Here is a 27985-nt window from a genome sequence, read left to right as displayed (position 1 = left end):
TGTTCTAGTGTCTGCTTGAGCATTAAAGGGCTCTGGGTCTTTGGGTGAGTTTTCATATTCTCGGGAAGCGGATCCCAAAGCCTGCTATTGTGACCAAACCCAGGTCTAGCTGCTCACTGCTCAAAAGCCAATAAAGGGGCCAGGTAGGCGGAAAGGAAAGTTTGCTTTATTTTGGAGGCTGGCAACCTGGGGAGAGGGCAGACATCTGTCCAAAGGCTGACCTTCCCCCCGCCCTACACATGCACACAAGACCACTGGGGGCAAGAGATTTTATAGTCAGAAGGAGGGGGCTACATGCAGAAACAGCACAGTCAACTCTGATAGTCATCTTGAAATTGGCCATCAGGGGTCTGACCAGCATTATCTTGACCGTGTTTACGCACAGTTACTCTTTAGTCCTGGGGAAAGTCTGCTCCCATTTCCCTAAGGCCGGTTCTCAGAGCTGTGGCAGCTCCTGTCATGGCTACAGTCTGGTCATCAGTAGTTAACTTCTCCCCACGGTGGGGGTTTCAGTTTCTATACAACAGCTCACAGGAGATGGTTCAGCATATTATCCATAGTCCTTGAGGAGGAACGAGAGGTCCTTGACTTTGCTTAATCGCTACATTATTATTATCTCCTTTGACTATTTTCCTTCGTTTCTGAAAGTTCTCACTTCGGGGATTAAACTAATTCTTTAGCTAAAGTTTTTCCATAGGAAAAAAAAAAAGCCAGGCAGGGGGGACAAATTCTATACAGTTTATCTCAATTCAGATAGTACTTGGAGTCAGTACAGACCACACAGGTGCAAGACTCAACCCCACAAGACCACCCCAGCTTCAGATGCCAATTGCAAGTCTAGGTTGTGAGAAATGGAATTTTCCCTGCCATATCGGTAAACAAAGGATGTCACAGTTATTAGTGATTGCAACCACAGCCGACTAAGGTGAGCTGGTGAGCCTTGAGGTAACTCAGGAAGGAAAAGAATATCTGCCATCTAGTAACCATTAGGCTACAGCCACTCCCTACAGTGAGCCCTGAGGAAATCTGGGATTAGAAAACACAGGATACTGGCCCCAGGTAGGTGAGATGCATATGAAATGAATGATTACAGTGAGCCCAGACTCTTGCATCTTCCATATAGAAAAGTGCCAAATTCCTTAATTTGAGATACCTGGTTATCTTTAATTCAGTTCAGTTCAGTTCAGTTACTCAGTCATGTCCGACTCCTTGCGACCCCATGAATCACAGCACGCCAGGCCTCCCTGTCCATCACCAACACCCAGAGTTCACTCAAACTCATGTCCATCGAGTCAGTGATGCCATCCAGCCATCTCATCCTCTGTCATCCCCTTCTCCTCCTGCCCCCAATCCCTCCCAGCATCAGAGTCTTTTCCAATGAGTCAGCTCTTCTCATTAGGTGGCCAAAGTACTGGAGTTTCAGCTTTAGCATCATTCCTTCCAAAGAACTCTCAGGACTGATCTCCTTTAGCATGGACTGGCTGGATCTCCTTGCAGTCCAAAGGACCCTCAAGAGTCCTCTCCAACACCACAGTTCAAAAGCATCAATTCTTTGGTGCTCAGCTTTCTTCACAGTCCAACTCTCACATCCATACATGACTACTGGAAAAACCATAGCCTTGACTAGATGGACCTTTGTTGGCAAAGTAATGTCTCTGCTTTCTAATATGCTATCTAGGTTGGTCATAACTTTCCTTCCAAGGAGTAAGAGTCTTTTAATTTCATGGCTGCAATCACCATCTGCAGTGATTTTGGAGCCCAAAAAATAAAGTCAGCCACTGTTTCCACTGTTTCCCCATCTATTTCCCATGAAGTGATGGGACCAGATTCCATGACCTTCATTTTCTGAATGTTGAGATTTAAGCCAACTTTTTCACTCCTTTTTCACTTTCATCAAGAGGCTTTTTAGTTCCTCTTCACTTTCTGCCATAAGGGTGGTGTCATCTGCATATCTGAGGTTATTGATATTTCTCCCGGCAATCTTGATTCCAGCTTGTGCTTCTTCCAGTCCAGCGTTTCTCATGATGTACTCTGCATAGAAGTTAAATAAGCAGGGTGACAATATACAGCCTTGACGTACTCCCTTTCCTATTTGGAACCAGTCTGTTGTTCCATGTCCAGTTCTAACTGTTGCTTCCTGACCTGCATATAGGTTTCTCAAGAGGCAGGTCTGGTGGTCTGGTATTCTCATCTCTTTAAGAATTTCCCACAGTTTATTGTGATCCACACAGTCAAAGGCTTTGGCATAGTCAATAAAGCAGAAATAGATGTTTTTCTGGAACTCTCTTGCTTTTTCCATGATCCAGCGGATGTTGGCCATTTGATCTCTGGTTCCTATGCCTTTTCTAAAACCATCTTGAACATCTGGAAGTTCATGGTTTACGTATTGTTGAAGCCTGGCTTAGAGATTTTTGAGCATCACTTTACTAGCGTGTGAGATGAGTGCAATTGTGCGGTAGTTTGAGCATTCTTTGGCATTGTCTTTCTTTGGGATTGGAATGAAAACTGACCTTTTCCAGTCCTGTGGCCACTGCTGAGTTTTCCAAATTTGCTGGCATATTGAGTGCAGCACTTTCATAGCATCCTTTTCAGGATTTGGAATAGCTCCACTGGAATTCCATCACCTCCACTAGCTTTGTTCGTAGTGATGCTTCCTAAGGCCCAGTTGACTTCACTTTCCAGGATGTCTGGCTCTAGGTGAGTGATCACACCATCGTGATTATCTTGGTCGTGAAGATCTTTTTTGTACAGTTCTTCTGTGTATTCTTGCCACCTCTTCTTCTTTTTTTTTTTTTTTTGCTTTTATTTTTATTTTTTTTTAATTTTATTTTATTTTTAAACTTTACATAATTGTATTAGTTTTGCCAAATATCAAAATGAATCCACCACAGGTATACATGTGTTCCCCATCCTGAACCCTCCTCCCTCCTCCCTCCCCATACCATCCCTCTGGGTCGTCCCAGTGCACCAGCCCCAAGCATCCAGTATCGTGCATCGAACCTGGACTGGCAACTCGTTTCATACATGATATTTTACATGTTTCAATGGCATTCTCCCAAATCTTCCCACCCTCTCCCTCTCCCACGGAGTCCATAAGACTGTTCTATACATCAGTGTCTCTTTTGCTGTCTTGTACACAGGGTTATTATTAACATATTTCTAAATTCCATATATATGCATTAGTATACTGTATTGGTGTTTTTCTTTCTGGCTTACTTCACTCTGTATAATAGGCTCCAGTTTCATCCACCTCATTAGAACTGATTCAAATGTATTCTTTTTAATGGCTGAGTAATACTCCATTGTGTATATGTACCATAGCTTTCTTATCCATTCATCTGCTGATGGACATCTAGGTTGCTTCCATGTCCTGGCTATTATAAACAGTGCTGCGATGAACATTGGGGTACACGTGTCTCTTTCCCTTCTGGTTTCCTCAGTGCCACCTCTTCTTAATATCTTCTGCTTCTGTTAGATCCATACCATTTCTGTCCATTATCTTTAATTAGCAACCATCTTTTGATGTTCAGACTACCTGCCCTTTGTTACAAAACTATTATATCCTGGCTCCCCCCCCCCCATCTCCTCAGAGCAATTGTCTCAGGTTACTTGAGATGCTGCCTCCTGGGCTTGAAGTACTAAAAATCCCCACTGAATAAAACGTAGCTCTCAACTTCTGAGTTCTGAATTTTTCGTCAGGTTCACCTCTTATCACCTCTGCTTCAAACCGACTGGCTACAAATCAGATTCCCATGACCCCCTCCTCAGGTTTGATAATTTGCTAGAATTGCTCAAAGAATTCAGAAAAATGCTTTACTTATGATTACCCACTTATTAAAAGATACAACTCAGGAACAGCCAAATGAGAGAGAAGCCTGAGTCACTGGAGAGGGGTGAAGAGCTGCCATGCCCTCCCAGCACCTCCATATGCTCACAACCGAGACACTGTTCAAATCCCTTCAGTTAGGGTTTTCATGGTGGTTTCCTGACACAGGCACGATTGGTTAAATCATTGGCTATTCGTGATTAACTCACCCCCCAGCCCCTCTCCCCTCCCTAAAAGTCCGGGGCTGGGGTTGAAAGTTCCAAACCTCTAACCAGGGGAGTTGGTCGGCCTGGCAACCAGCCCCCATCGTTAGGGGCTTTTCAAAAGTCACCTAACTGATGCAATAAAAGTGCATTTGAACCCACTTTATGGCTTTAGGGGAAATGTAAACATAGTTTGTAATTTCTTTTTAAATACCTCATCGGTAAACTGTGACATGTAAGCAATGAAAGTAGATACTAAATGCAACATGTACCATGTATCATTGGTTCATGGGCTTCCCTGCTGGTGCAGACAGTAAAGAATCCGCCTACGGTGCAGGAGACTTGGGTTCGATCCCTGGGCTGGGAAGATCCTCTGCTGGAGGGCATGGCAACCCTCTCCAGTATTCTTGCCTGGAGAATCCCCATGAACAGAGGAGCCTGGTGAGATACAGCCCATATGGTTGCAAAGTCGGACACGACTGAGCCACTAAGCACAGCACATTATTGGTTCATACCGAGTTGTAACCACTATTACAAGAGTTTGATGCTCATTTTAGTAAGCTAGTCTCTTTTTTTTTTTAAATATAAATGTATTTTAATTGGAGGCTAATTACTTTACAATATTGTATTGGTTTTGCCATACATCAACATGAATCCTCCACGGGTGTACACGTGTTCCCCATCCTGAACCCCCCTCCCACCTCCCTCCCCATCCCATCCCTCTGGGTCATCCCAGTGCACCAGCCCCAAGCACCCTGTCTCGTGCATGGAACCTAGACTGGCGATTCGTTTCACATATGATAATATACATGTTTCAATGCCATTCTCCCAAGTCACCCCACCCTCGCCCTCTCCCACAGAGTCCATAAGACTGTTCTATACATCTGTGTCTCTTTTGCTGTCTCGCATACAGGTTATCGTTACCATCTTTCTAAAGTCCATATATATGCATTAGTATACTGTATTGGTGTTTTTCTTTCTGGCTTACTTCACTCTGTATAATAGGCTCCAGTTTCATCTACCTCATTAGAACTGATTCAAATGTATTCTTTTTAATGGCTGAGTAATATAAGCTAGTCTCTTGACTTAAATATTTATCGAGAAATTATTGGTTAATGATGATAGATCAATGAGTAAAACAAACTTACAGAAAAATATTCACCTCATTAACGCAAACTCAGGTGGGGCTGAAAGGCCTTGTTATTAATAACAAAAGACACTCTTTTCACCTTTATCACTTTAGAGCTGTTTTTGAAGCCAGGGGAAAAAATAAAGCAAATACAAAAGCAAAGATGTTCCTATTGTTCTGACCACTTAGGAAATTAAAAAGGGTTTAGGAGCTCTGGTCAAAAGTCTGAATAAAGATCAGAACGTACATTTCTTCTTATATCAAAATATCACAAGTTTCCTTGTTACCTTCGAGGGTCCCCAATTATCTACAAACCTTGCTCCCTCTTTCCTTCTGGTGTCTTCTGTCACTCTGTCCAGGAGACCTCCCTGCTCACTCTACTGAAAACAGCCCCTGTGGAACTTCCATGATGGTACAGCGGCTAAGACTCCACGTTCCTAATGCAGGGGGCCGGGTTCGCTCCCTGGTCAGGGAACGAGATCCCACGTGCCTTAACTAAGATCCTGCAAGCTACAACTAAGACCTGACGCAGCCAAGTAAATGAAAAATAAAAATATAAAAACAACATCTGTGGTTTTCTCCAACCCCACTTCCTATGCCCTCTCCCTGCTTTAATTTTTTCCATAGCACTTATGATCATCTGAGGTAGTCTCCTCTACTAGACTATAACATTCGTGAGAACAAGAGATTTGCTTTTTCATTTACTCCGATATCCCAGTTCTTGAGCAATGCTGTTGTAGCAGCCAAAGCGAAGATACGCTGTCACCCCAGCCAATCCTCACATCGACTCCGATAGTTGTAATGTCCCCTGTGTAGAGATAAGGGAAACTCTGAGAGGATAGCAGCTTGTCTAAGGCCCTTTAGGGGCTTCCCTGGTGGCTCAGATGGCAAAGAATCTGCCTGCAATGTGGGGGCCTGGGTTCCATCCCTGGGTCGGGAAGATCCCCTGGAGAAGGAAATGGCGACCTACTCCAGTATTCTTGCCTGGAGAATCCCATGGACAGAGGAGCCTGGCGGGCTACAGTCCATGGGATCACAGAGTCGGACACAACTGAGCAACTTAAGCACAGCACAAGGCCCTTTAGAGAAGTGTGACATCAGGGACTTCCCTGGTGATCCAGTGGTTAAAAATCCGCCTTTCAAGGCAGGGGATGGAGGTTCAATCTCTAGTCAGGAAACTAAGATCCCACATGCCATGGGTCAAATAAATCCTCTCACCACAACTAGAGAGTTGCCCCCACAAACTAGAGAAAGTCCTCGAGCAGCAACGAAGAGCCTGCACAGCCACAACAAATAAATAAAAATAAAAATGCAACTTGCACATGGTTGACTTAAAGCATGAATGCCATCACTATTGTGATGCCATTGATGTGTGATGTTGGAAACAGGATTCGAGGTTAGGTATGTCTGACTCTGGAATCCACACACAGACCACTTCTTAAATAATGCAGCATAATATAAGCAGAAGGACACCTTCCAGGAGTAGCCAGTCCCTTCATGAACATGTGTAGTGTGTGTGCACAGTCGTGTCCGACTCTTTGTGACCCCATGGACTGTGACCCACTAGACTCCTCTGTCCATGGGGTTCTCCAGGCAAGAATTCTGGAGTGGGTTGCCATTTCCTTCTCCAGGGGATCTTCCTGACCCGGAGATTGAATCTTGTCTCTTGCACTGGCAGGCAGGTTCTTTACCATTGAGCCACCAGGGAAGCCCTGCGTGAACACAAGAGGAAACCAAATACATCCCCCAAGGCATCTGACCGTTGTCCTTACTGGATGTTGGTGAGGCCTTTGCACCAACTCTGGAGCATCCACCAGGCAGCCCATGTCAGCAAGTACCTGCTTTCCTCTTGGGATTTCTACAGATCCCTTGCATTCCTAAGTTTCTCTCCATACACAATGGGGCAGGCTGTGTTTGTCCAATTCCAGGGGGGAGACATTCTCATCAGAGTCTACAGGAATGGTGGCTTCTGGGGTAGCAGCCGTGCACGGCATCTCTGGCCCCACTGGTCACTCTCTCCACTGACTCAGATGTGGTGGGAGCCATTGGTGTTGTGAAGAAGCTTGGCCAAAAACTGCTGGGCAGCAATTGAGGGTTTTGCAATAGATAGGGCTCAGTTTAGGGCAGGTGTGCCCATCCGGCCTCCCAGCAGAGAGACGGCCATGGTCCTCCAGTCTCCCAGCAGACGGGGGGGCCCAGGCTCCACCTCCCTCCACACCCTCCTCCAGGACCAGAGCAATCAGGAGGCGGGTAGCAGGTACAGGGTGGGGGGTTGCAGAGGGGGAGCACTGAGTCCAAAAGAAGAGCAGATGGAAGATGCAGAGCTAGACCCAGGCCAGGTGACCCAGTGTGCTTTGGGACTCTTTATCCATGTGCCAGGAAACAAAGACTTAGCCCTTGTTCAAGGCCAAAGTAGATGAGTTAGCAGTGTTATTCAGCACAGGTGGGGAAAGAGCCACATTACAGGCCCCGCCCTCCCTTCAGCATGGACTCCTGGATTCTGTAGAGCAGCTACTCACAGAGGGCCCTGATCCTGGAGGAGGAGCAAGCCCCATGTCCTGGTATTTCTCCTCCCAGAGTAGCTGGGGCCACAGCCTTGGTGTAGTAAAGAGGGGCCCCACCCAAGGCATATGATTTCATCTGAAGAATCACAACAACTTTTTAAATGAGTTTTCATTTATTAAAATGTTTCTTCTATTTAATGACAACATGATGATTTTACCTTCTAGTTACAATTTACTTATTTATTTATTTTTGACAAGTGATCATAGTTTATATGGGCCTACTAGTGGTAAAGAAACTGCCTGCTGATGCAGGAAACATAAGAGACGTGAGTTCAATCCCTGGGTCAGGAAGATCCCCCGGAGAAGGGAATGGCAACCGACTCCAATATTCTTGCCTGGAAAATCCCATGGACAGAAGAGCCCAGCAGGCTATGGTCCATAGCGTCGCAAAGAATCAGACACAATTGAAATGACTTAGCACACACGCACACATAATAGTTCACACAGCTTCACAGCAACTTTACTGTTTGAGCATCAGTATTCCTCTTCTTCAGAGGAGAAAACCCAGGGTAGACACAGCAAGTCTAGAAAATGACCAGAGGTCACTTTGGGACCTGAATTAGCACATGATTCACGTCTAAACATCAGGCTTGGCCAGTGGTCAGGAAAGTGCTACTGAGGGTGCCTGGATAGAGTCCATCCAAGTCCATGTACTGAAAGTGTCAAAAAAAATAAAGTAAGGTCCAGATCATACAGCTGAGCCAATACCATGAGCAAAGGCTCGGGCTGGGCACTTCCACCTGTGAGTCTGACCTTTCCATCCTTGGAAATGGATAGGGGCCTGTCTGGAGATTTGGGGGCCACATGGAATAAAGCCAGAAAGAGTGGGAAGGGGGACTGCTGCCTGCTGGGCTGAGTGTGGGGCAGGCTGGGGCCTCTGAACCCAGCCCGTGGTCCTTGCTGGTGGCCCAGGTCAAGGGGCCTGAGTGGAGAACTCCGTGGGTGCCTGGACTGCCCAGGGTTTGGGCAACACAGACCTCAGGGTCTCCCTGGGCACCTTCCTGAGTGCCTCCTGTTTCCAAGGGTGCAGCCTGGCAGCCCCTGGTGCAGGCCTTCTGCTCACAGTCACTGTGGAAGGGGAGGCTGCTGAGCCTTAAAAAATGCCGGGTGTGATGGGCCACCCACCGCCCCCCTCCAAGGACGCGTGAAGAGAGGGCTGTGCCCACGTCAGGAAGGGAAGCTCAGGCAAGGAGGCATCTAGAATGAGGCTCATCTCAGAAGCAGAGTGGCCAGAAGAGAAGCCTGCGTGACTTGGCCTGAGTTCTCAGACCCGCTGCCCATTGTGACATCACTGGAGGGGGTGGCTCTGACCGGGAGGCCTTGACAGCATCATTTCCCTCAGCCCTGGCCTCCGTCACCTCCAGGCCAACTGCCACGCCCTGGGCCATGTTCCTGTGGTCCCTTTTGCTGCTCATGTCCCAGGCCAGGGATGCACACCTCGGTATGTGGACACCTGCCTGGGGGCCTGAATGACTCCTCAAGTGGGGCTGGGTCCCTCCCTTCCATCCTGCCAGGAGCCCAAGGGACAAAAGGACAGCTCTTATTGTTCTTTAGTCCCTCAGTTGTGTCTGACTCTGCTATCCCCTGGACTGTAGCCCACCAGGCTCCTCTGTCCATGGGATTCTCCAGGGAAGAATACTGGAGCGGGTTGCCATTTCCTTCTCCAGGGGATCTTCCCTATCCAGGGATCAATCCTGAGTCTCCTGCATTGCAGGCAGATTCTTTACCACTGAGTCACCTACGAAGCCGAAGGAGCAGCTCACAAATAAGTTAATGGCCACTAAGAGGCCAGCTCACAAGAGCAGTGGCTTCCGATATCCCACACATCCTTCCTGGAAACCACTTCCCTTGCTCCTTGTCTTGTGCCAGCCCCAAGTTGTAGCTTGAGAACTCTTAGTTGTGGTATGTGGGAGCTAGTTCCCCGACCAGGGATTGAACCCCAATCCCCCTGCATTGGGAACGCCTGGGAAATCCCACAAATGCTTTATTATAGTTCTGTAGGACTTCCACGTGGGCCTCACTGGTCTAAGATCAGGGTGTCAGCAGGACTGTGCTTCTACTGGAAGCTTTAGAGGGAGTGTATTAACTGGGGTTTTCTGACTTCTGGAGGTCATCAGTATCCCTTGGCTTGTGGCCCCTTCCTTCATCTTCAAAGCCAGTGATATTGCACCTGTCCATGCCTTTCTCCTATAGTCAGATCTCTCTCCTTCTGCTGTCCTCCACCACCCTTAGGGGCCAGTGGGACTACAGTGGGCTTACTCAGATTATCATAGACAATCTGCCCATCTTAAGATCAGATGTTTAGCAACTTTCATTCCACCTTCAAAGTCCCCTTTGCCTCATAAGGCAACATATTCACGAGTTCCAAATCATGGTCCATTAGGACATGGACATCTTTTGAGATGGAGGCATTATTCTGCCAAGCACTACAGGTTGGTCTGGGCAGGTATTCCCTGATTTCTCCTGGATGAAAGCAGAAGCTAGCACAGTAAAGTGAGTTGCTTATTTGGAAGGGAGACAGAGCCAACACTTTTGACCATGTCCCAGGCTCTGGGAAACAAATGTGAAGCCTCTGTTGGCTTACTTGTGTTTCTAAGGTGCTTCACTGGGCCAGCCTCAGTTTCCCCATCTCTAGAATGGGTACAATGATAGCTACTTATGGATGTCCTATAGGTATTGACTAAGTGTTGCATCTTTTGCCTTCCTTTCTCTCATTCTACCAGAATGTGGTGAAAGACCCATGTTTGCAAGAGGAGCTCAGTATTCCAGAATCACAGGAGGGATAGAGGCTGGGGTGGGTGAGTTTCCATGGCAGGTGAGTATTCAGGCAAGAAATGAACATCTCTGTGGTGGCGCCATCCTCAACGAGTGGTGGATTATCACGGCGGCTCATTGCTTTTACCCTGAGCTGTTACCGTAAGTACCAAGTTCATCCCATTTCTTCTGACAGTGTGCGCCCCTGGGGTACCCCGCACTCAGCCAAGCCTGACTGCTAAGGGGAGTTCTGGAGTTGCTGCATCCCGAATCAGAAATGAATGACCACCACCTACTGCCTTCCACCCTGGGGACTGGTCTGTCTACCTCTCCTGTGACATTCAAGTCCTTTTAGGTGGAAGTTCTCCAAATTCTGGAGGTCTCGGTTCCTGGGCCATCTGACACCTGACTTCCCTGCCCTGTGTAGAGTTTTCTCTGCATTCCAGGAGACTGGTGGAAAACAGAGCATTTAGTGATTACAAATCATGTTCTAAGAAACCATGTGCATTAACTGATTTAACCATATACACCAACCATATACACGAGGAAGGCAGAATGAATTGCTCCCTTTTCACTCATTCGATCTTACAACAACCCTAGGGCAGCTAAAATGAACATCTTTATCTTATAGAGAAGGAAGCTGAAGCCCAGTAAGGCTGGGTGATTCACCCAAGGTACACATCTAGCAGACAAGAAATAGCATTTAAATCCACTTCTAGCACTTGTACTTTTCTGCTCCACCATCTCATGAAAGATTGAAGATACATAGAAAGATGACCTTTAAAAGGTTAATCAAAACCACAGGGCAAGTTTCACCCTGGGGTAACCAAGGAAACTTGCTGCATCTGCTCTCATGGGATGCTTGGGATTGGAAAATTCCTGGCCATTCTGCCTGGAAGGAAATTCCTGAAGAGTCTTTCTGCTTCATCAGTGGCAGTGCGTCTTGCATGCTAAGTTGCTTCAGTCATGTCTGACTCTTCATGGCCCTAAGGACAGTAGCTGCCAGGCTCCTCTGTCCATGGGATTCTCCAGGCAAGAATACTGAAGTGGGTTGCCATGCCCTCCTCCAGGAGGTCATCTCAACCCAGGTATCAAACCTGAGTCTCTTCTGTCTCTTGCATTGGCAGGTGAGTTCTTTACCACTAGTGCCGCCTGGGAAGCCCCATCAATGGCAGGTCTAGATTCAATTCCATTCTTGATTCTTGCATGGGCCTTCTATATATGTGTACAAGAGTTTATTTCTAAGACAGAAGTTGTAGAATCATAGGGCTGTACATCTTCAAGTTTATTAGAAGACACCAAATGATTTTTCAAAGTGGTTGCACCAATTTAAATTTCCCCCAGTGGTATATAAGTATTAAATTCATCACCAATACTTGCTACTTTTTCAGAACTTTTAATTTTTGCCTTTCTGATAGGTGTGAAAGACTATTATCTTTGTGGTCATAATTTGTATTTTTCTTACTACTGCTACATTGATATTTTCAAGTTGATTGGTATATTTTCTCTCCTATAATGACTGTTCAAGTTTGACAGTTTTTTATTTGTAGAATCTCTTTATATATTCTGAATATTTACCTTTGGTCAGTTGTGTATGTTGCAAACAAACAAAATCCGAGTCTCTAAATTGCTGGTAGACGGGTTGATATGATAACCCCTTACCTACCTGAGGGCTAGTTTGTGTGTGCCAGTGTCTGATCTGTGCTAAGTGGTCTTTTGTGGGCTCTTTGGGCAGGTGCTTGAGGGGCAAAGCTAAGTCCTGCCTTTGCCCAGTGAGGTAGGACTGTCTCGTTCGGGTCTCTGGGACGATGCTGGAGCACCAAGGCGGCTGTGGTCCCACACTGGCTGTTGCACCCTCCCTCTCTACCTTTTACAAATGCTCACACCCTCGGAGCAACAGCCCCAGTAGGACAAGTCCAGAAGGCTAGTAGGACCATGTGGGGTTTAAGTCTTAGCCGTAGCCGATTCTGGGCCCCCTGTGACTTTCCTTCCTCTCTGGTTCTCCGCCTCCACCAGGCCCACCGATCTGAGAGTCGTGCTGGGAACCAATAGCCTAACCAGCCCGTCCCTGGAGATAGAGGGAGTCACAACCATCATTCGTCACAAGGACTTTCAAAGAGTCAGCATGGACAATGACATCGCTCTGCTGATGCTGGACAATCCCATCACATTCAACGAGCTGAAAGAACCCATCTGCCTGCCCATGCGGCCCGGCCTCTCCCAGTGGCACAATTGCTGGGTGGCAGGATGGGGGCAGGTCAAATCCGGTATGTCACAGCTCAGCATCTCCTGGGTGCAGCCAGGGTAAGAGCCGCATCACTGGCATCTGAGGACGGGCCAGTAAACCTAGAGGAGAAGGCGAAAGAGAGAGCGAGCTGAGGAAGGGGGCGGGGAGGGGGCTTGCCTCAGAGCTAATCCCTGAACACTAGAAACCCAGGGAGGCCTGATCTCAGCCTCTTCCAAGTTACCAAGGAAACACCCACTCCCAACCCCCACCAAGGCCCAGCGCTGAGATGCCAGGTGTGGGCCATCCCTGGGTGTGGTCCTCCCTTGAGAGCCAGCGCACAACCATCTTGTTGGCTTCACTGAATGCAAACCTCCAGCTTGCCAGGGGCTCCCTGCTCTGTCCTCTCTCATCTCCCTGATTCACGCATGTATGCTTTCCACCTGATTCCTTCAGGCGTTCAAGACACCTGCCCTGGCCTAGACTTTAGATGGTCCTGGAGTGTTGCCCATCCATTCTTAGAAATGAATCTGTTCTTGTTACTTGTCAATACATTGTCACTTGGCCCCTCCTCCTGGAGGAGCTGGACCAGGGTATAAAGGGATTATGAAAGCCCCCACTGAACTGTCCCCAAAGAAAACTCAGTAACATAGGTGTGGGAGGGGTGGGAACGACACAGCACTAGCTCGGGCCTGAACAAGACTACAGGTCCTTGGGGGATGCTTTGCAACAAGTTGAGGTCCGAAACACGGTAGGTATTTCAGGAATTTAGTGAATGGAGGGTAATTGGTGTTAACACTGATCGACAGCTTCAGACATGACTCAAAATTTAGAAGTGAGGAAGAGGCAGGTGGGTTCCTGCAAAATTAAAAATATGCAATAAGAATAAGACCTTTGAAATCTCCTTGTGGTTAGAGTTAATGAGATGGAGACAAATCCAGACAAATTCCTGGAAGCTGGCAGTCCAGGAAGGGCCTTGGCAAACCCCTTGTCCAGCCTGTCAACCACTGACAGAAAACAACAAAATTTTGTACAGCCATTATCCTTCAATTGAAGAGTCATTAAATTAGACAACAAAAAAGACTCTCAACCAACCTACCCTACCTTTGTCTGGGGGACCTGAGAGTTTCTCACTGAGAGCGCAAACCCAGTTTCAGTGCACTGCGTTCGAAGTGCCGTACTCACAGAATAGAGGGGCGATAGGCAAACATGGCTTGAAGAGGTGGGATTACGTAAGAACGGATCAACAGCCAGTTCTAAGAAGTCAAATTGGTGGGGTTGCTGGAGCCAAGGTGGAAGTCTTCCTGGAGGCAGGAATAGGATTTTGAATGGGAGGAATTAAAAATTTAAATAGATGGGGACTTGTTTAGAAGAGCCTGGGCCGCTGGAATGAGTAAATTGCAAGGGATTCCTAGAAGGATGTGGAGAATGAGGTTCTGTGAAAATGTGAAAAAAGGGTGGATGGGTGGCTGGTGGGATGCTGGGCAGGATGGCCTGGGGCCCACTCGGTTGCATTAGAAGCACCGGGGCTGGAGTCCAGTGACCGTTGTAATGGGCCTTCTCCATGGTTCAGGTCTCAACCAGCCTATGGAAACTGAGCTGCTGAAAGCACCCATGACCATAATGAATTGGGATAAGTGTTTTAAGGAATTTCCCAAACTTACCAAAAACATGCTGTGTGCTGGATATGAGAATGAGAGCTACGATTCTTGCCAGGTAACTTGGGGGTACCTGGGGTGGTACAGTGCAAAGGCACCCTCTGTCCATGGGAAGCAGACAGTAAGAGTTTGGGGAAAGTGCAGGAATCGGGCTTAGTTGTGAGAAGGGGGACCTGGATTCAGGAATACTTAGTGTCAGGTCCTGTGAGTCAGTAAGAAGCAACCCTGAATAAATATTTCTGGCCTTCTCCAGGTAGGGCCTCAAGACTTTTTCCATCTCAGACTTGTTAAAAAAAAAAAAAAAAAGGTGAGGAAGATTTGAGATCCATACAAGAAATTCTTTTCCTTCATTAATTTTAGCTACCTCTGTTGAGTGCACTGAGCCCTGAGATCCAAACTTTTTTTCTTCCCTTTTTTTTGTCTGTGTCAGATCTTGGTTGTGACACTGGGGCTTCTCTCTAGTTGTGGCCTGCAAGCTCAGTACTTGAGGCTCCAGATCTTAGTTACCCAACCAGGGATGGAACCCACATCCTCTGCGTTGGAAGGTGGATTCTCAACCACTGCACCACCGGGGAAGTCCCAGGTTCTAAACCATTAGTGAGACACGGGTTCTTGACTAAAGGAGCCCACTATGTCCTGGGCAGGCAGTTGGGTAAACTACCATAGCGTATTGGATGATGTATGCAGCTTCCACTGAACAAAAGTCTGGCACCTTAGTTTCTCTTTAATAAAATGGACACAAAATTTTAAAACAGTTTTGATTGGTACTAGAAAAGAAATAGAGGGAAAACCCTCATAAACTAACTTCCTCTGGTTGTAAGGATGGGAGAGATTCATCTTGGGAGTGCTCACTTGAGGAGCCCCCTTAGTCCTGCTCATCAGCTGGGCAGCAGATCTGGTCACTGGTGTGAAACTATAAGTGTGCATGTTAGATGCTCTACGAGTGACGAAAAGGTTGTCTCGTGCAAAGGCTGTGAGGTAGGAAAGAGTGAACTCCAGCAGCAATGGCATCTCTTCTAGAAGGTGTCCCCTCTGTGGTGAACATTGTGGGGACCACAGAGAGAGACGGAACCAGTGTCTCACAAGCCTTGTGTTTTTCCCATATCCTGGACAATTTAAAACATTTCAAAACAAAACAAGATAATTGGAACTTCTAGTTCTGGACAAGATGAAGTAGACACATTTGTCTTGATCCCCCTCTCTAAATACAGCTGAAAACCCTGGACATTATATTGTGAAACAAAAGTAAAGGCTCCGGAAGGGAAAGAGATGAAATTGGAAACAAATATCCTACTACTTAAGGCATGATCAGCAGTGAATTCCCTGGATTTTCTTTTCACCTCTTACCTCCCAGCCTGGATCATAGTACATGCTGCTGCTGCTGCTAAGTCGCTTCACTTGTGTCCGACTCTGTGCGACCCCATAGACGGAAGCCCACCAGGCTCCCCCGTCCCTGGGATTCTCCAGGAAAGAACACTGGAGTGGGTTGCCATTTCCTTCTCCAGTGCATGAAAGTGAAAAGTCAAAGTGAAGTCGCTCAGTCGTGTCGGACTCTTAGCGACCCTATGGACTACCTGGCAGGAAAAATGCCAATGGTCATAGATATAAACTAACAAAAACAAAACAAGAAAAACTTCCTCTCTTTGGAGAAAAAGAAAGGACAATCTAGCAAAGCAGAAACTATTTAACAATAATCCTTCTATTCCAGCAATATACCAGGAAAAATCCCCATAGCACTCCTACCCCAGCAAGCAAGGTCTAGTGGACACCCTCGCCCGCCCCACTTCTGCCCACCATGGTGGTGTCAGAGGAGGCTGAATGGAAAGGCAGGACTTTACTATCTAGTCATAACGAACCATCCTCGGTCCCCCTCAGTGTCAGTGGAAGCCACCTGAGGAACTTGGGCTCCCACCCAGTAGCAGTCACACTCCTGTTCCTTCCCTTGGTGTTGTTGCTGGCCTGAGTGGGGGGTCTTGACTTCTACCCCAATTTAATGGAAAGGAGTTGGCTTCCCACACTCCAGTTTCATAAGAAGCCTGTTAAAACAGGTGATTCATATGAGAACCAGAATCCTGGAACCTAATATTCAAGACGTTATCTGTAATAGAGTAGAGAGTTTCATTAATATACATGGATTCCATTTATTAATGCACACAAGATAAGGAAAAATAAAACTAAAAATCTGAGTAAAGAACCTTTTGGGAGGACTTCCCTGGTAGTCCAGCGGCTAAGACTCTGTGCTCCCAATGCAGGGAGCCTGGGTTCAGCCCCTGGTCAGGGAACTAGATCCCACATGCCACAACAGCTAAGAGTTTGCATGCCCAACAAAAAGATCCCTCATGGGGCAATTAAGATCTAAGTAAAGAAATGTCTAAAAATTAAAAACAAAGCCAAGCAGCTTGCTTTAAAATTGTATTTTTTTTTTTTTGAAAAATTGAGAACTAGAATTCCTGGAGTAAATTCAATTAAAACATGAAATGAATCATGCACATAAATATAAAACTATACAAATTTTTTAGGACAAAATAAATCTTTGGGACATAGTGTAACACCAAAAACATAACTCATAAGAAGAAAAATTGATCAACTGGACCTCATCAAAATTTGAAAAGACCATATTAAGAGGATGAGGAAGGAACTTCCCTGGTGGTCCAGTGGCTAAGACTCCGTGCTCCCAATGCCAGGGGCCTGGGTTCAATCCCTGGTTGGGGAATTAGATCCCACATGCTTCAACTAAGACCTGGTGAAGTCAAATAAAAATAATTTTTTAAAAAAGGGAATGAGGGAGGGGATATATATATACCTATAGCTGATTCACTTCATTGTACAGCAGAGACTAACACAACATCATAAAGAAATTATACTCAAATAATATATATATATAATAAATTAAAATTAAGAGGATGAAATTACAAGCTATTGATTGGGAGGTAATATCCAACAAAGGAACTATGCTTAGAATATATAAAGCACTCTCAAACTCAAAAGCAGAAAGACAAACTGTCCAGTGCAAAAATGGGCAAAAGACAAGGACAGACATTTTGTTGACGAGGATATACAGATGGCAAATAAAATAGAGAGATGTTCAATGTCATTCGTCATCAAGAAAATGCAAATTGAACTACAATCAGAAAATGCAAATTAAAACTACTACACACCTCAGAATGGTTAAAAAAAAATTAGTAACACTAGATGCTGACAAGAACGCAGAGAAACTGGATCACGAATACATTGCTGGGGTGGGAGTGGGGGATGGGGCGAGGTTTAAAATAATTTAATCACTCTGAAAACCAATTTTGTAGTTTTTAAAAAAACTGAAGGTGTTCTTGCCTTATAACCCAGCAAATTCCATTACTGGGCATTTATTCCAGAGAAATGAAGGCTTGTGTTCACACAAAAAACCATGCAGGGGTGCTTATAGCAGATCCACTCATCAGAGCCTGAAATCGGAAGCAAACATCCTACAAGATGTGGATAACTGAATATGCTGCGGTGCATCTGTGCCATGCAATACCACTCAGCTGTGACACGAAGCAATCTATCAAACTATTGACATAGTAATGACATGGATGTGCCCAGAGATTTGTGCTGTGTGCAACAAGCTGACCCCAAAGGTCCCACACTGTGTGACTCCATTTACGTAACACTCCTGAAATGATAAAATTAAAGAAAGGGAGAATGGGTTAGTGGTTGCCAGGATTTAAGGAGAGTTTAGGGCTGGAAGGAAGTAGAAGTGGAGATGGCCTTAAAAGGGCAGCATGGGGGATCCTTTGGTTGATGGACGAGTTCTATATATTGACTGTATCAGTGTTAATACCCCTGATGGTGCTATTGTATTATACATATTTCTGCAAGATGGTCTCATTGGGAGAAACTTGTAAAGGGTATGTCGGATCCCTCTGAATTGTTTCTTTCAACTGCACGTGAATCTACAGTTATACATAAGATAACAAAGAGAAGACAACTCTTCCCAATTTGCTGTGTTGTGCTATGCTCAGTCATGTCCAACTCTTTTTGACCCGATGGACTATAGTCCACCAGGCTCCTCTGTCCATGGGATTTTCCCAGCAGGAATACTGGAATAGATTGCCATTTCCTTCTCCAGGGGATCTTCTTGACTCAGGGATCAAACCTGCATCTCTTGCATCTCAGCAACAAGGATTAAAAGAAAATTTTAGATCCTAGCCACGCCACAGACCTAGGGAGCAGCCAGTTCATGTTGCAGTAAGAGACAAAGGATTCCAATAGTAATAGAAAAGGGGGAAAACAACATTTAGTAGAACTGGGAGAAAGTCACAGAGGCTTGAAACAGTATCGTGTGTTCAGGGAACTTTCAATATTTCAGAAGCCAGAGGTAACGGGGTTAGTGTGGAGAGGTAAGCAGAGCAAGGTCACCAGGGGTGGGCGGCCATGCGGGGAGACTAGGGGTTGACCCAGGCTCTTGCCCCTGCTGTTCACCCAAGAATATAAGACTCAAGTCCCATCAGTATGCACACCTATCTTTTCAATCTCTTTGATTTATCACCATCCGATATTCAAATGGCCAAAGCCAACAATGGCAACACAAGTGTCAAGATGATGTTTTCTGTGGCTACCATCTGGAGTTTACGATTTTTTGCTTAAATCCATCCCTTATCAAAATGTACTTTAATGAAAGCTAAAATTAACCTTCTATAACTTGAGTGCTATAAATAAATGTGCTATTATCATTTTAAGCCTTTTAAAAAAAATCATGATGCAAAAAGTTTTGTTCTCTGTTTAGAAAGCTTTCTATTGCTGATAATCAGCTGACACTGATCTGGGCAAGGAAAGTTTTCTGAAATTATATAATATTATCATCACTTAAAACCAGATAAGCCAGACAAGAAAATCCCTTCAGTTCAGTTCAGTTCAGTTCAGTCGCTCAGTCGTGTCCAACTCTTTGCAACCCCATGAATTGCAGCACGCCAGGCCTCCCTGTCCATCACCAACTCCTGGAGTTCACTCAAACTCAGGTCCATCGGGTCTGTGATGCCATCCAGCCATCTCATCCTCTGTTGTCCCCTTCTCCTCCTGCCCCCAATCCCTCCCAGCATCAGAGTCTTTTCCAATGAGTCAGCTCTTAGCATGAGGTGGCCAAAGCACTGGAGTTTCAGCTTCAGCATCATTCCTTCCAAAGAAAATCCCTTAGGGTTTAAAAATAATTGCCCTTAAAAATAAAATCACACTTTTTAACTTGGAAAAGTTGAAAAAAACTGTAATCACATAATGAAGGGAAATTATAATTGGATTATGAAAACATTGAAATATGTCCAAAGTAACAAGCAAGATTATGCTATCCTTAAAATACAAATTAAAATTGAATCAACTGAATTTTGTGGTTTACTTTTCCAGCACGTTTCCTCTTTGTAATCCCCTATTAATTACACTATTTAAAAATATTCAACTTAAAAAAAATCAGTGAGTGGCACAATGCCACAAAATATAAAATCAAATAGGTCCCCAGCTAGCTACGCTGTAGTTTTTGTGAAGGACCAGCAGCCATCTGAGAAACAGGCATCACCATGCTGCGTAGCTTTCTCGTCCGTCTCCTCAATCCCGGCGGAAATGGCGTCTTATTCATGGCTGGCCAGTGTCTCAAACAGTGCCTGGCATGGAAAATACTCAACAAAAATGTCTGCCAAAGAGATGAACCTTCCTAAGAAGCTGAAAACTGCCTCTAATATAACGGTAATCTTAGCAGAGGGGACGTCCAAGAGAGAGACCGTGGTGGACAGTGGTTAAGAGCTGGCAGCCAACTGGGCTGTCAGGCAATGTGGTCACGGGGCTGCCAAGCTGAGTTGGAGGTCAACCTGAGCTATTGGGTTGGCCAAAGAATTTGTTCGGCTTTTCCTGTAAGCTATTATGAACGAACCAACCCCAAACTCTCTTTAAAGATCTTTTTTAAAAAAATTTTTGAGCAGTTTGAGGGTCATAGCAAAATTGAGAGGAAGGTATAGAGATTTTCCATTAACCCCCTGCCCCTCCCCACACATCTCCCCTGTTATCAGCATCCCCATCAGAGTGGTACCTGTGTTATAACTGATGAACCCACACTGACACATCACAGTCACCCACAGCCCGTGGTGTGTATTAGCATTCATTCTCGGTACTGCCCAGTCTGTGATTAAACATATAATGATATTCACCGTAATGGATGGCACCACACAGAGTACTTTCACCATCCTGGGCTACCTGCCAGGGTGTTATGAGCCCATCATCACCCATGACACTTGCATAAAAGTCTTATCTCACTCCGTAGAGCCTTAGACTTTTAGAGCCAGAAAGACATGTAAAAAAAAAAAAAAATGTTGAATTGCATCTGTTTCACAGATGAGAAAACGTGGTTATTTTAATCATCAATCATCCTCTTCACTACCTGAATGGATCCGAAGCCGTGTAATAATTTCACAGCTCTTTCACACGTATTCAATAATTTCATTCTATCCAACTACCCTGTAAAATGGGTGTGGGAAAGTCTCACTGTCTCTGAGAAAATAGAAATCTCAGAATTTAAGTGATTTGCCTGAGGTGGTGGGGCCAGGCTGGAAGCCAGGTCATGTGCTTCTCGCCCAAAACAGACAGGAGTGATCATGTGATGTAATTAACATGGCGATGAACTTAGGAGATTCTGTGGTCAGTATGTTTCTAACCAGACCAGTCTCTGGCTTCCAGCCTTAGTCTCGAAACAAAGTTCCTATTAATTGGACTGTCATTAGTCCTGGGTCCTTGCTGGCTGAGGCCAGATCCTCTTCTGAGATAATCCTTCCTTCCTTTGCTAGAGAAAGAGAAAAAGATTAAAGGCTCTATGCATGAAAGAACATGAATTTACAGATGTCCCTCTGAAATTCCAGCATGCAGAGTACATCATGAGAAATGCTGGGCTGGAAGAAGCACAAGCTGGAATCAAGATTGCCGGGAGAAATATCACTAACCTCAGATATGCAGATGACACCACCCTTATGGCAGAAAGTGAAGAGGAACTAAAAAGCCTTTTGATGAAATTGAAAGAGGAGAGTGAAAAAGTTGGCTTAAAGCTCAACATTTAGAAAACTAAGATCATGGCATCTGGTCCCATCACTTCATGGGAAATAGATGGGGAAACAGTGGAAACAGTGTCAGACTTTATTTTTTTGGGCTCCAAAATCAATGCAAATGGTAATTGCAGCCATGAAATTAAAAGACACTTACTCCTTGGAATGAAAGTTATGACCAACCTAGATAGCATATGCAAAGAAATAGAGGAAAACAACAGAATGGGAAAGACTAGAGATCTCTTCAAGAAAATTAGAGATACCAAGGGAATATTTCATGCAAAGATGGGCTTGATAAAGGACAGAAATGGTATGGACCTAATAGAAACAGAAGATATTAAGAAGAGATGGCAAGAATACACAGAAGAACTGTACAAAAAAGATCTTCACATCCCAGATAATCACAACGGTGTAATCACTGACCTAGAGCCAGACATCCTGGAATGTGAAGTCCAGTGGGCCTTAGAAAGCATTACTACGAACAAAGCTAGTGGAGGTGATGGAATTCCAGTTGAGCTATTCCAAATCCTGAAAGATGATGCTGTGAAAGTGCTGCACTCAATATACCAACAAATTTGGAAAACTCAGCAGTGGCCACAGGACTGGAAAAGGTCTGTTTTCATTCCAATCCCAAAGAAAGGCAATGCCAAAGAATGCTCAAACTACCGCACAATTGCACTCATCTCACATGCTAGTAAAGTAATGCTCAAAATTCTCCAAGCCAGGCTTCAGCAATACATGAACCAGAGGTTCAAGCTGGTTTTAGAAAAGGCAGAGGAACCAGAGATCAAATTGCCAACATCCGCTGGATCATGGAAAAAGCAAGAGAGTTCCAGAAAAACATCTATTTCTGCTTTATTGACTATGCCAAAGCCTTTGACTGTGTGGATCACAATAAACTGTGGGAAATTCTGAAAGAGATGAGAATACCAGACCACCTGACCTGCCTCTTGAGAAACCTGTATGCAGGTCAGGAAGCAACAGTTAGAACTGGACATAGAACAACAGACTGGTTCCAAATAGGAAAAGGAGTACGTCAAGGCTGTATATTGTCACCCTGCTTATTTAACTTCTATGCAGAGTACATCATGAGAAACGCTGGGCTGGAAGAAGCACAAGCTGGAATCAAGACTGCTGGGAGAAATATCAATAACCTCAGATATGCAGATGACACCACCCTTATGGCAGAAAGTGAAGAGGAACTCAAAAGCCTCTTGATGAAAGTGAAAGTGGAGAGTGAAAAAGTTGGCTTAAAGCTCAACAGTCAGAAAACTAAGATCATGGCATCCGGTCCCATCACTTCATGGGAAATAGATGGGGAAACAGTGGAAACAGTGTCAGACTTTATTTTTTTGGGCTCCAAAATCACTGCAGATGGTGACTGCAGCTATGAAATTAAAAGATGCTTACTCCTTGGAAGGAAAGTTATGTCCAACCTAGATAGCATATTCAAAAGCAGAGACATTACTTTGCCAACAAAGGTCCATCTAGTCAAGGCTATGGTTTTTCCTGTGGTCATGTATGGATGTGAGAGTTGGACTGTGAACAAAGCTGAGCACCGGAGAATTGATGCTTTTGAACTGTGGTGTTGGAGAGGACTCTTGAGAGTCCCTTGGACTGCAAGGAGATCCAACCAGTCCATTCTAAAGGAGATCAGCCCTGGGTGTTCTTTGGAAGGAATGATGCTAAAGCTGAAACTCCAGTACTTTGGCCACCTCATGCGAAGAGTTGACTCATTGGAAAAGACTCTGATGCTGGGAGGGATTGGGGGCAGGAGGAGAAGGGGACGACAGAGGATGAGATGGCTGGATGGCATCACTGACTCGATGGACGTGAATCTGAGTGAACTCCGGGAGTTGGTGATGGGCAGGGAGGCCTGGCGTGCTGCGATTCATGGGGTCCCAAAGAGTCGGACACGACTGAACAACTGAACTGAACTGAAGTAAGGACTCTCTGCTTCCTAAATACACAAGTAGTATTTGTAATGTATGCATGGGAAGTCACTTGAGTCATGTCCAACTCTGTGCGACCCTGTGGACTATAGCCCTCCAGGCTTCTCTGTCCATGCGATTCTCCAGGCAAGAATACTGGAGTGGGTTGCCATGCCCTCCTCCAGGGGATCTTTCCAACCCAGGGATTGAACCCGAGTCTCTTATGTATCCTGCACTGGCAGGCGGGTTCATTACCACTAAGGCCACCTGGGAACCCTAGTGGTAAAGGGCCCATATTTGTAATACATGAGGCTAAAATAATAAATACTAACATATTTCTAGGGCATTTACTACATAGAATTTACCCTATGCCGAGTGATTTATAGATTTTTAAAATTTCACTGCCAGCACTCTTGGGAAATACTTGGTACTATCTCCATTATAACGATGCAGAAACAGGCTTAGAAGTTCCGTTTCCAAGCTTAGTTCTCTCCCAGCTATGTAAGGAAATAATCAGCATATTAACTAGGTTTTTAAATAATATTTATACCATCATAACATGAAGAAAAATGATTAAAAACAGCACTTATGGAAGGAGCTGTTTGAGTGGAAATCCTATTGATTTGGTTCTCGTCCCTTGACCTTGAACTAGAACTCACAGAAAGAAAAGCACGCCCTGGAACTTCCCTGGGGGCCAGTGGTTAGGACTCTGCACTTCCACTGCAGTAGGCAAGGGCCTTATACATCACGTCCAGGAAGTGCTGATCCTCTTCCTCCTTGTTAAGAGTTCATATAAGATCTCATTCATTCCAGTCCCTTGTTTATGATCATGGAATGGTAGACCATCCCTCTGGTAAGAAAGGAAGGTGGTTTGAGTGACTGTAGCCACCAACCCACCACCCTCGCCGGAGGGAAAGAACATGTGCTTGGCATCAGGAAGGTTTGGTTCCAACTTTGGCCCCAACAGCATGTAACCCTGAGTAAGCCCTTCATCCTTCTTAAGCTTCATTTTCCCTGTATTAATATGGACAAAAGGAAGCCATATCCATGTGCGGGACATGGTGCAGACTGGATACATATTTTCTATATAAATAGATAATTCTCTGAGTCATAGACCCATGTGATTCCACCCTGGAGGAGCCACGCATTCAAAAAAGCTTAGCTCACATGCCCCCTGCAAACACCCACACCACAGGATTAAAAAGAGACATACTTCACCCGCACGCCTCTGGAAGAACATCAAAGGAGACCCAGTTCCTATCCACAGCCCCAACCGCAGCCTGTTTTCCTTCCTTCCCTTCTGTCCAGCGTTTCTGATTTAAGACCCGCCGAACGGGTCCCTACTCGTCCTCAGCCTGGGCGACACATTCTCCGTGTTCCGGATCCCCATCTCGGTGTCGCACGTGGAATGGAGCTAGTCTCTCGCCAGCCCTCCCCCTCCGCCTCCCTCCCGAGTCCCATCCGGTCACCGCCTGAACTCTGCAGACCACAATTCGTGGAGGTGGGCCGAGCAGCGCGCCCGCCCCACCCCCACCGGCCGCAGCCGTGAAGCCGGGATGGGGGGGCGGGCACTGACTGGCAGTGACTTGATTTCGCTTGGTGGCTCGGAGTCGGGAGGCTCATGAGCCCTCTTCCATGAGTGAGCCGCGCTGTGCCTCGGACGCACAGCGGAGAGCGGGGCTCACTGCTGATCTGTGTTCTCTGTCCGCAGGGCGACAGCGGGGGGCCTCTAGCCTGTACCCAAGAATCTGGCAAGAAGTGGTACCACGTGGGCATCATCAGCTGGGGAAGGTCCTGTGGCCTGAAGAACACTCCAGGAATATACACCTTGTTAGAAAACTACCACTCCTGGATTAAGAAGGTGACTGAGTTAGAAGGAAGGCCCTTTAGAGCCGAGCAAATGGTAGGGACTTCCAAACAAAAAGCAAAGGTCTCTCGTGCCTCAGAATTCCCGAAGCCAGGCAGCCCCACACTCTGGCTGCTCCCCTGCCTTCTGCCCTATGTGAGGTTCTAAGCTATTTTTCTACTAATAATAAAACAGATGCTATTCTTTAATCGAGGAGGACCTGTGAATGTGAGCCACCAGCAGGGGGACTGGCCACAGGTTAGAGGCTAAGGGCTTAGAACTGAGGCTGCGGACAGCAAACCGGAAGTCAGGCGGGCTGGAGAATTTAGGGACTGGTCTTTGAGTCCCTGTAGTAGTCATCTCTCTTTTCATTGCAGATGAGTTACCAAGCTCAAACCATCTAAAGCCAGAAAGTGTTGCTTATAGGGGTACATAACAGAAAACAAAAACAAAAACAAAATCGAAGAACAAGAGTGTTGCCTTCAGGTTTATGGCTGGACCCAAGAGCTCAGCAGATGTGACTGGGGCTGTTTCTCCAAAAGGGCTTCCAAGAAATGGCTGCAAAGGCCTCTAGTACCTTCAGTTTGTATCCCACCAGCTTAGCAGCTCTCAAAGAGAGAGCCATGTTCCTGAAAATTCCAGCAAAACTCCTGGCCTCCCTTACTTGATACAGAGGCCATGCCCATTGCCGCTCCAATTGCTGCGGCACATGTCTAGGCTAGGCCTGAGTCACGTGCCCACAGGAGCCAGCAAAGGGCCAGCCACCTACAACAGTGTGCCCTGATAGTGAGTACGGGTGGTGCCCCCTGCACACAGAAATCAGGGTGCTGGGGACACGTCAATGGGACTGGATACTGGAGATGGCCCTTGATACTGGACCTTCTGGCTGACCTATCTCTTGGACAGTCGAATCTCAGGCGCTCAGGAGCGCCTGAAGGAATGACATCCAGAGACCATTGCTTTCAGACCGCTGGAGGAGCAGGGTTAGAGTGGGATAAGGGAGATCTGGCAAGTGTTTTCTCTCGCAATCTCTTTCTGCAGAAGTATCATCCATGCTGTACGTCCAGGAAAAGCCCAAGATTCCCTTCAAAGCTTTTCTATTGTATCTTGAGTCGGAGCCCAGGGCACCCAATAGGGACCAAAGCCAGAGGGAAGAGGCACAAAAGGCAGCACCGAGCTGTTCAGTCTTATCTTGAGAGGCAAAGATACTGGAGTGGGTTGCTGATTCCCTCTTCCGGGGGATCTTCTGGACTCAGGGATCGAACCCTCACCTCAGCAGGTGGATTCTTTACCAACTGAGCCACCTGGAAAGTCCTTTTCACCCTAACCTGGGCAACAACTTCATTTTGGATGCGAGGGAGGAGAGGGAGAGAGTGACAGGCAGAGCAGGGCAGGCGGGCGGAGAAGGAGGTGGGGTGGTGAGGGGTGGGATGGCAGGGCTGTGGGGGGCGAAGGAGCCGTGTTTCCTGCCATCTCTGCTGTCCATCATCCCCTCCTGGAGGGGAAATCAGTATTCCTCCCTCTCGTCCTCTCCCCAAATGTTCTGTATTTAGAAAAGAAAGAGCAAACCCTGACAAATGCATATTGTTTTCCAACTAAAAATGCCACATCCGCTTCCGCCCCCACACAGATGTCAGCCCCTCTTCCTGGCTGCCCGGGTGTTGGTGTCGCCGGCCTGGGCACTCCGCCACCGCCCCTGGCATCGCCTGCTGTGAGCACAGATGGAGCCCACGAACTGGACGGCTGGCCTCCCCTCGAGGTCGCCTGGTTTCCTGAGAAACAGATTCTCTGCAGTTTCTTGCAGGAGGAGCATTTCCAACTCAAAACTCTTCTGGCCTCCCCTCCCACCTCCCACACCCCTCCCTGCCACACACACACAAATCACTTGTTTGGAAAGTGTCCCCTCGGTGTCGTGTTCGACCCTTTGCAACCCCATGGACTGTAGCCCACCAGGCTCCTCTGTCCATGGGATTCTCCAGGCAAGAATACTGGAGTGGGTTGCCATTTCCTTCTCCAGGGGATCTTCCCCACCCAGGGATCGAACCTGTGTCTCCTGCATTGGCAGGTAGATTCTTTACCACTGAGCCACCTGGGAAGCCTGAACCTTTTATTCTTCCTGTTGAAAAGCATCTTCTCACCCAACCCTTTTGCCTGTGGATGTGAAAGGGTAGAGAGGACCACTCCCACTGCTCAGATGAGGAAGTTGAGGCTCAGTGAAGAAAAGGTGTTCACTGAGAGTGAAGAGGGCTAAGAGCCAGCATTAGGGGGAGGCATGCTGGAGCCCCCAGGGCACCCCAGGAGCCCCTCACTCCACCATGGCATGAGTTCTAATTCCACTGCTCCCTTGCTGCAGAAGTCAGGAATGCTCAGAGTCCACAGCCTTCTGGCTCCCAGCTGAGCAACTCTGAGCAGGCAGAAAACACACTGTGCAGCTCTGTTTGTTACTAAAGTCTGCCGTGTGCAGAATAACTCCTATATGCCAACCACACTTTGAAATACTCTTCTATGTATTAAGAGGAGAAGGCAATGGCACCCCACTCCAGTACTCTTGCCTAGAAAATCCCATGGATGGAGAAGCCTGGTAGGTTGCAGTCCATGGAGTCGCTGAGGGTCAGACACGACTGAGCGACTTCACTTTCACTTTTCACTTTCATGCATTGGAGAAGGAAATGGCAACCCACTCCAGTGTTCTTGCCTGGAGAATCCCAGGGACGGGGGAGCCTGGTGGTCTGCCGTCTCTGGGGTCGCACAGAGTCGGACACCACTGAAGTGACTTAACAGCAGCACGTATTAAGATC

General features: G+C 46.4%; 1 protein-coding gene across 1 annotated transcript; it reads left to right on the top strand.

The window, feature by feature from the left end:
* The first annotated feature begins 7320 nt into the window (after nucleotides 1–7320).
* Nucleotides 7321–25457, top strand: PRSS55 (serine protease 55). Its single transcript, XM_055579690.1, is given in 6 exon segments — nucleotides 7321–7415; nucleotides 9087–9163; nucleotides 10446–10638; nucleotides 12493–12743; nucleotides 14274–14416; nucleotides 25053–25457. Coding segments are annotated over 6 exon segments (1164 nt in total).
* The last annotated feature ends 2528 nt before the right edge of the window (nucleotides 25458–27985 follow it).

The sequence above is a fragment of the Bubalus kerabau genome, chromosome 4 (assembly GCF_029407905.1).
Source record: "Bubalus kerabau isolate K-KA32 ecotype Philippines breed swamp buffalo chromosome 4, PCC_UOA_SB_1v2, whole genome shotgun sequence".
NCBI lineage: Eukaryota > Metazoa > Chordata > Mammalia > Artiodactyla > Bovidae > Bubalus > Bubalus kerabau.
This window is presented reverse-complemented; position numbering and strand designations above follow the sequence as displayed.